Source organism: Oncorhynchus clarkii, chromosome 20 (assembly GCF_045791955.1).
Source record: "Oncorhynchus clarkii lewisi isolate Uvic-CL-2024 chromosome 20, UVic_Ocla_1.0, whole genome shotgun sequence".
Lineage (NCBI taxonomy): Eukaryota > Metazoa > Chordata > Actinopteri > Salmoniformes > Salmonidae > Oncorhynchus > Oncorhynchus clarkii.
The window spans coordinates 76,663,038-76,671,534 of record NC_092166.1 but is presented as its reverse complement, the minus strand read 5'-3'; the positions used below and the strand labels follow the sequence as shown (position 1 = coordinate 76,671,534).

The following is an 8,497-nucleotide window of genomic DNA, read 5'->3' as shown; positions in this document are numbered from 1 at the left end:
TCCTCTCTCTTCCTCTCTTCCTCTCTCTTCCTCTACCTCTCTCTTCCTCTCTCTTCCTCTACCTCTCTCTCTTCCTCTCTTCCTCGCTCGTCCTCTCTTCCTCTCTCTTCCTCTCTACCTCTCTCTTCCTCTCTCTTCCTCTACCTCTCCCTTCCTACCTCTATCTTTGTCTCTCTTCCTCTCTTCCTCTCTCTTCCTCTACCTCTCTCTCTTCCTCACTCGTCCTATCTTCCTCTCTACCTCTCTCTTCCTCTCTCTTCCTCTCTCTTCCTCTCTACCTCTCTCTTCCTCTCTATTCCTCTCTACCTCGCTCTTCCTCTCTACCTCTCTTCCTCTCTCTTCCCCTCTCGTCCTCTCTTCCTCCCTCTTCCTCTCTACCTCTCCCTTCCTACCTCTATCTTTGTCTCTCTTCCTCTCTTCCTCTCTCTTCTTATCTTCCTCTCTACCTCTCTCTTCCTCTCTTCCTCTCTCTTCCTCTCTACCTCTCTCTTCTTCATTTCCTCTCTCTTCCTCTCTTCCTCTTTCTTCCTCTCTACATATCGCTTCCTGTCCTCTTCCTCTCTCTTCCTCTTGTCCTCACTCTTCCTCTCTACCTCTCTCTTCCTCTCTCCTTCTCTCTCCCTCTCTACCTCTCTTCCTATCTACCTCTCTTCCTCTCTACCTCTCTCATCCTCTCTCCTTCTCTCTCCCTCTCTACCTCTCTTCCTCTCTACCTCTCTCTTCCTCTCTACCTCTCTCATCCTCTCTTCCTCTCTCTTCTCTGAAAATTATGTCATGGCTTTAGAAGCTTCTGAGTCAATTGGAGGTGTACCTGTGGATGAATTTCAAGGCCTACCTTCAAACTCAGTGCCTCTTTGCTTGATATCATGGGAAAATCAAAGGAAATCAGCCAAATCCTCAGAAAAAAAATGTGTAGACCACAAGTCTGGTTCATCCTTGGGAGCAATTTCCAAACACCTGAAGGTACCACGTTCATCTGTACAAACAATAGTACGTAAGTATAAACCCCATGGGACCATGCAGCCGTCATACCGTTCAGGAAGGAAACACGTTCTGTCTCCTAGAGATTAACATACTTTGGTGCGAAAATTGCAAATCAATCCCAGAACAACAGCAAAGGACCTTGTGAAGATGATGGAGGAAATGGGTACAAACGTATCTATATCCACAGTAAAACGAGTCCTATATCGACACAACCTGAAAGGCCGCTCAGCAAGGAAGAAGCCACCGCACCAAAACCGCCATAAAAAGCCAGACTACGGTTTGCAACTGCACTTGGGGACAAAGATCATACTTTTTGGAGAAATGTTCTCCGGTCTGATGAAACAAAAATAGACCTGTTTGACCGTAATGACCATCGTTATGTTTGGAGGAAAAAGGGGGAGGCTTGCAAGCCGAAGAACACCATGCCAACCGTGAAGCACGGGGGTGGCAGCATCATGTTGTGGGTTACTTTGCTGCAGCAGGGACTGGTGCACTTCACAGAATAGATGGCATCATGAGGTAGGGAAATTATGTGGCTATATTGAAGCAACATCTCAAGACATCAGTCAGGAAGTTAAAGCATGGTTGCAAATGGTTCTTCCAAATGGACAATGACCCCAAGCATACTTCCAAAGTTGTGGCAAAATGTCTTAAGGACAACAAAGTCAAGGTATTGGAGTGGCCATCACAAAGCCCTGACCTCAATCCTATAGAAAATGTGTGGGCAGAACTGAAAAAGCGTGTGTGAGCAAGGAGGCCTACAAACCTGACTCAGTTACACCAGCTCTGTCAGGAGGAATGGGCCAAAATTCACCCAACTTATTGTGGGAAGCTTGGGGTAGGCTACCCAAAACGTTTGACCCAAGTTAAACAATTTAAAGGCAATGCTACCAAATACTAATTGAGTGTATGTAAAATTCTGACCCACTGGGAATGTGATGAAAGAAATAAAAGCTGAAAGAAATCATTCTCTCTACTATTATTTTGACATTTCACATTCTTAAAATAAAGTGGTGATCCTAACTGACCTAAGACAGGGATTTTTTACTAGGATTAAATGTCAGGAATTGTGAAAAACTGAGTTTAAATGTATTTGGCTAAGGTGTATGTAAACTTTCGACTTCAACTGTATGCTGCAAGTTAACAACTGTATGCTGCATGTTTGTACATTTCGGCACTGTGGAGAGGACTGAAAATGATGCCCTCTGTAGTCTTCTGCTGTCTTCTGTTTGAACCTGATAGTCACAATGATTCAACAACTATGACTCATAGACCATGAAACAGGATGACTCACATACAGGTGGCTTTATCTCATCTATAGTATTCATAGGCAACTGTGTCTCACAGCCACTGGATTTACTGCACTAAAGCAAGTAAGCTCATACATGTTCAGCAGACATGGGTCAAATGCATGTCATGTGTACTTAGTGTTTGAGGTGTGCTTCATTTATCTCACTCCTTCAATTAGACTACTCCATTGGTTCCATTGTACAGGGCAAACTAAAACAACAACTCAAGTACAGTTGATATACTGATTGATATACTGATTGATATACTGATTGATGAGTGACTTGTTTGTCACACCCTGATCTGTTTCACCTGTCTTTGTGCTTGTCTCCACCCCCTCCAGGTGTTGCACATCTTCTCCGTTATCCCCAGTGTGTTCTCTGTTTGTCTGTTGCCGGTTTGTTTTGTTCGTCAAGCCTACCAGCGGTTTTCCCCTTGCTCCTGTCTTTTCTATTGTCTGTTTTTCCGGTTTTAACAATTCTGCCTGCCCTGACCCTGAGCCTGCCTGCCGTTCTGTACCTTATGGACTCTGATCTGGTTTACTGACCTCTGCCTGCCCCTGACCTGTCGTTTTGCCCCCTGCTCTAGTAATAAACTTTTGGCAGGAAAACATGATAGTTTTCTAGTCAAAATCGTAAAGCAAAATGCTTCTGTGGCCTCGTAAAAATATGAGAACTTATGCCAAAGATAAAGTGAAAAAGTGTTTGCATATATGATTGTAAAATATAGCTTTGCATAAATTACAGGAAAAGACAAATTCAGACTATTTATGTAGGATTTTTTTAATACTGGTGTATTGCCTTAAATGGTATGTGTGAGACTAATCAATCCAGCTTCACCTACAAGTGAAAATTAGAACCATCCACCTCTCAAACAATTTCAGTTATATGTCAAACACAACTTTTTAAAATGTTTAATATAAGAACAAAATAAATCATGAGCTGTCAGGGAAATTAGGAGGCACTGTTGCAGAGTGCCCACACCCTTAACAGCTCAGGCTAATAGCTGTATTTTCCAGTATTCACTCTTTTTACAAAACAAATATTACCAATGTCATCATAACAACATTTTCCCAACAGCTTCTTCTGAGTCAGGACATTACATACAATTCACATGACTGTAGTGTATAGTGTGTTAAAGAAAACAAACAAACAAGAAACCAGCAGCGTCTACTCCGTGAAGCTACAATATCATCATATTTCAGCAACAAAGAATGCTTAGTAATTAGTTTATCTTCTGCATTGACATATGAAGATTTCAAAGGGAAATGTATGATCTCTAGCAGCACCACAACATCAACATACTGGATGCAAACCGATGATGTCTGTGGAAACACTCGTCTTCCTCCATCTACAGAGAAACACGCCATCATTTACATATGTTGTATGTTGGGGTGGTGCTGGAGATGATGAATATGAGTTTACATTTTTTTTTAAATGTCCCTTTAAATGTTAATCACAGTTGTATACCTGTATATCACAGGAGGTTGGTGGCACCTGAATTGTGGAGAACGGGCTCGTGGTTTACCATGTGTTTGATGCCATTTCATGGATTCCAGCCATTTTTAATGAGCTGTCCTCTCCTCAGCAGCCTCCACTGCTGTATATGAGGATTTAAGTCAATGGTCTTCCATCATCATCATATGTCCAGTTGTTGATTATACTATATACAGTGTATTTAGCTTTATGTCACTGGAAAGTAATGATAGTGACATAACAAGGGTTCACCATATAGGCATGTTTATGTGTATTGTACAAATAATGCAGTTACTATTAGCACAACACCAAAACCAACACCAAATAAGTTTAATATTGGGAATAACATCTGTGGTCTATGGAGAGTAGGGCTGATTCAACTATTACGGCTGAATTGGCCCCAAAAGGAAAGAAATGTTTCCCTTGATAATAAAATATTTAAATTTGTCTCACAACACAAAACAACTTCCTGAATTCATGTCGCACATCACAATTTTTTGATTTGCCTTAATTTGGAAGAAATTCCATCCTTAATAAAACGTATAAAAAACTATTTGAATATATCTGATTCAATTCCAAATTAGATGTGTGTGTGTGTGACATTTGTAGGTTCTCAGTTTTTTTTCTGAACTCAAAGAGGGATGATCACTTTCTGCACAAAGGATTTTCTGAATTGGACTGGCTCGAGGATTTTTGGTCCTCTGGCAGACTACATCAAACAACCTGCCAGACTCTATATGCTGACTGGTGCAGATGAAACAGAGCTGGCCCTGGACTCTCGTGTTTTGCGTGTGGGTATGGTAACGACACAGCATGAGATGCCAACTGTAGCCTCTGGCAACTCATCATCCTCAGTCCATACATTGAGGTCAGGGTTATACACCTGGATGCATTTCTTGTACCTCTTCTCAATCTCGTTCCAGCCTCCAAGGAGATAGATCTTATTATTCATGCTGACTATACCAGCAGTGCTCACTCCTGTGTTTAGCGGGGCAGAGTAGCTCCACTGTCCATTGTGAGGGTTGAAACACTCAACAGCCAAGACATCCACCCTCTCTCCACGACCACCCAGCTGGCTGCCACCAATCACATAAGCCCGGTCTCCAACTGTAGCAGTGGAATGCCAGCCTCTAGGGGAGCTCAAACTGTTCTTATCCTGCCACATATCAGTGGAAGGGTTATAGCTGCACACAGCCCTGGAGTACGCATTGTTGATGTAACCACCACTAACAAGGATCTTGCCATCAATGACAGAGCTGGCGTGGCAGCACCGGGGGATCTCCATGGGGGTTTTCATCTGCCATTGGTTGGAGGAAGGCACGTAGCACTCCAATGAAGCTTGGCATCCATCAGAGTTACGACCTCCAATAGCGAACAAGAGACCATTGAAGGTGTTGAGACTGAAGTGGGTGCGCTTCTGGATCATGTTGGTCAAATGAATCCAGGTGTTGAATCGAGGATCATACCTAATGGACAAAGACATGTTATTAGATACAAATGATTATTTGAATGTACAGTACAATATCTTGTCATGGTCTGTGTAATACCAGCCATACTATAAGAGCAGAAAGGACACATTTACAATAGAATAAGCTCATACAGAATCAAATGTTCACCTGCAGAAGTTGCTGACAGCATGTTTCGCCTGGTTCCTGGCATCATTCTGGTCTTCGCCACCAGCAACATAAAGGAAGCCATCCAGGACTGCCACACACTGATTGAAGCTCTTGGCTGGCATCTCTGTCAGCCTATTCCATACGTCGTCCTCATCCCTGTAGAGAACCTCTTTGCTGAGAGATTTTTCCGCCAAAGCTGGTCGTCCACCCACTGTCAGCATGACGCGGAGGCCACCACGTACCTTTGTTCTGCGGGACTGCAGAATGTTCTGCTGGTAAGGCAACAGGTGGTAATTCATGGCGTCCACCAGGAGACGATGGCACTCGGGGTCCTGCATCATTCTGGGCACATTCTGGACATGATTGACCAGGTCCATAGCTGAGATGGTGCCAAAGCGAATGTTGGTCAGAAGATCTGGGGCGTATTTCAATCTCTTCTCATCGAAGTCCAACCACTTCATGGCTATCTGGAAGGCTGTAATCTCAGAGGGCAATTGCAGGGAGTCATCACTGAGGAAGTCATTGATCTGCTCGTAGGTGAGCTTCCGGAACTGTTCCATCTCAGAGAACTCGATAAAGTTCCCCCTCATGAACTTCTGGGCGGCTTCTTTGGTTTCTTTGAGGCCGTAGGTGTCGGCAATGTTGGCCACGTACATGCAGTTCTCCACGCTGAGCTCCTGCATGAGGAAGTCGCTGCACATCTTCACCAGGGTGTTGATCTTCAACAACATGGCTGCTGCAATGGTGCTGCCAATGCTGTACAACGACAGGGTTAGTTTACCTGAGTAGGCGTATGTGATGGCAGTGGCCAGGCCTGTGGGTGAAAGGTCATTCAAGTCGATCTTCGTGAGGGCGGAATCCTTCTTCAGGATATTCTGAATGTACTCACTGCAGGAGGCAATGACAACTTTATGGACATCAAAGGACTTTGACTTTGTGGAGACGGTTAGGTCGCAGAGGAAACTGTCCTGCCTCATGGTACAAAGACCTTCCAGGAGGTTAGGAGCATAGACAGGGTCAGTGACTTCACTTGAGATGCAGGTGAAGCTGTTTCCTCCCTCCAACAAGGTGTTCAGCCCGTTAATGTTTTTGATCGGGCTATCCTCGACCATTATAGTAATTTCATTGTTATCCCCTTTGTTCTTTTTGGCAGTCTTGCTTTTCTTGGGTGCCATGGCTGCAACAGATGGACACAGCCCAGACCTACTTGAAGGAAAATAAGAACATGTCAAGCAAGAGCAACCTGTTGAAATGAAAAAACAGTCACAACACCATATGGCAACTAATACATTTATGACAAATCTGACAGATGTACAGTTGAGTGAAATATTGTCACACAAAATATTGTCAAATTCAAATGTGTAATATCATAATCATTACAGCTTTACTTGTATTTGTGGTTATACGTAGGCCTTCTTTTCGAAAAGTCAGTCCTACATCTAGGCGTGTTATATACGTTGCTGCGGCCATTTGGCAATGTATGTTGTGGAATAATTGACAAAGTGGCTGAATACAGTGTGAACAAGTGAGGCTGTCTGAAGAAAACACAATAATTTCTTTGCATTTATACTGTTATTTTGATATTTTGAAAGTTGCAACCAAAGTTCAACACCTTAATGAAAACATAAACCGTTGTAATTTTTACATTTATTTTAATATACATTTGGAGACGATTGTGACAAGGGTATTACATTCTCTAACAGTATGAAGGCCCATTCTATCCTACTTGCATTTTTTTACATTAAAATTGGATAACAATTTAAAGCAATGTTGTTAGACATAATCAACGGAAACATCGTTACAATAGACTATCATTTTTTTTTCTCCATCAAATAAGTTAAAATGACATATAGTTGGCCTATTCCAGAATAATGCTGTAGCGCAAGTCAGCGAATCAACATTCCGCTATCTGCATCTGTCGCGATGTATCAGTTCTGTGACCAGGAATAGCAACGCTGGATAACTCACCCATGACGTTCCTTTTATAGACTTGTGTCAGGAGGACCTAGCCAAATGTCCTTCTAAAAAGTTCAGTTAATTCTGAAGATTTAAAAAAAGAAGGCCAACTGATCAACTAATCAATTAAATAATTCACCTTTGTAGAAATTATAAATGTAAAGAAACTGAAAGTTGAAAGAAAAATCCTAAACATTATCCAGAAAGTCAGCAGATCTATATTATAGCCTAAAAAATAATCAGCCTTTGGTAAAAACTTTCCTAGTTAATTTGAAATCTGATGGAAATAAACTGACAATAAAACTATGGTGTCAAACCTACACATTAGGTTACTGTATTGTGTCACTGTGCCAAAATCAAACCAAACATGTTAACAAACATTTAGGCAACTTTTGTAATTGACAGACAGACACAAAGACATTACAAACATAGGAATAATATGGCCTAAACGTGGCTTACTTACCAAAGAGATGAGAAGCAGGTGAAAAAAGACTTGCACCTTCAGATAGTGGGCAATAGAGACTGGTTATACTCAACAGTGCCAGAAAAGTGGAGTAAACTCCTCCTCTGAGCATGCGAATGGAAGTATTGACCAATACGTGTGAGGGGGACACAATACTAGTCTACTGACTTGTAATATGGTAGCTGGGATCACCCTGAATAACTTAAATCAAATTAAATTACATTTATTTATAAAGCCCTTCTTACATCAGCTGATGTCACAAAGTGCTGTACAGAAACCCAGCCTAAAACTGCAAACAGCAAGCAATGCAGGTGTAGAAGCACGGTGGCTAGGAAAAACTACCTAGAAAGGCCAGAACCTAGGAAGAAACCTAGAGAGGAACCAGGCTATGTGTGGGGGCCAGTCCTCTTCTGGCTGTGCCAGGTGGAAATTATAACAGAACATGGCCAAGATGTTCAAATGTTCATAGATGACCAGCAGGGTCAAATAATAAGTTGTTGTCGAGGGTGCAACAGGTCAACACCTCAGGAGTAAATGTCAGTTGGCTTTTCATAGCCGATCACTGAGAGTATCTCTACCTCTCCTGCTGTCTCTAGAGAGTTGAAAACAGCAGGTCTGGGACAGATAGCACGTCCGGTGAACAGGTCAGGGTTTTAACTTGTCATATAGCATAGGCTACATTCAAATCCATCTCTCTGGCTTGATTATTATGGGTA

The 8,497-nt window shown here is 42.3% G+C and overlaps 1 protein-coding gene across 3 annotated transcripts; it reads right to left on the bottom strand.

Annotated features, from left to right (window-relative positions):
• Window positions 1-3,169: 3,169 nt before the first annotated feature.
• Window positions 3,170-8,360, bottom strand: LOC139376924 (kelch-like family member 31). 3 transcript variants are annotated; one of them, XR_011627971.1, is made up of 4 exons: window positions 7,782-7,909; window positions 5,363-6,565; window positions 3,799-5,212; window positions 3,170-3,574 (listed from the first exon to the last, which is right to left on the bottom strand). XR_011627971.1 is itself a non-coding variant. In XM_071119930.1 (3 exons), the coding sequence occupies exons 2-3, from the start codon at window positions 6,535-6,537 to the stop codon at window positions 4,480-4,482; spliced, it is 1,908 nt and encodes a 635-aa protein (XP_070976031.1). In that variant the 5' UTR covers window positions 6,538-6,565; window positions 7,782-8,360; the 3' UTR covers window positions 3,170-4,479. The 3 variants fall into 3 exon arrangements, 2 of the variants coding, with proteins under 2 accessions (XP_070976031.1, XP_070976032.1); XM_071119930.1 differs by having other exon boundaries at window positions 3,170-5,212; window positions 7,782-8,360; XM_071119931.1 differs by having other exon boundaries at window positions 3,170-5,212; window positions 5,363-6,568; window positions 7,782-7,985.
• Window positions 8,361-8,497: the final 137 nt, after the last annotated feature.

What these genes read in the sequence shown, in the direction of transcription:
- LOC139376924 (XM_071119930.1), bottom strand. Translation starts at nt 6,537, where the DNA reads ATGGCACCCAAGAAAAGCAAGACTGCCAAAAAGAACAAAGGGGATAAC. An exon ending in GCTGTCAGCAACTTCTGCAG is followed by an intron (nt 5,213 to 5,362) that starts GTGAACATTTGA and finishes TTTGTCCATTAG; the next exon opens with GTATGATCCTCGATTCAACA.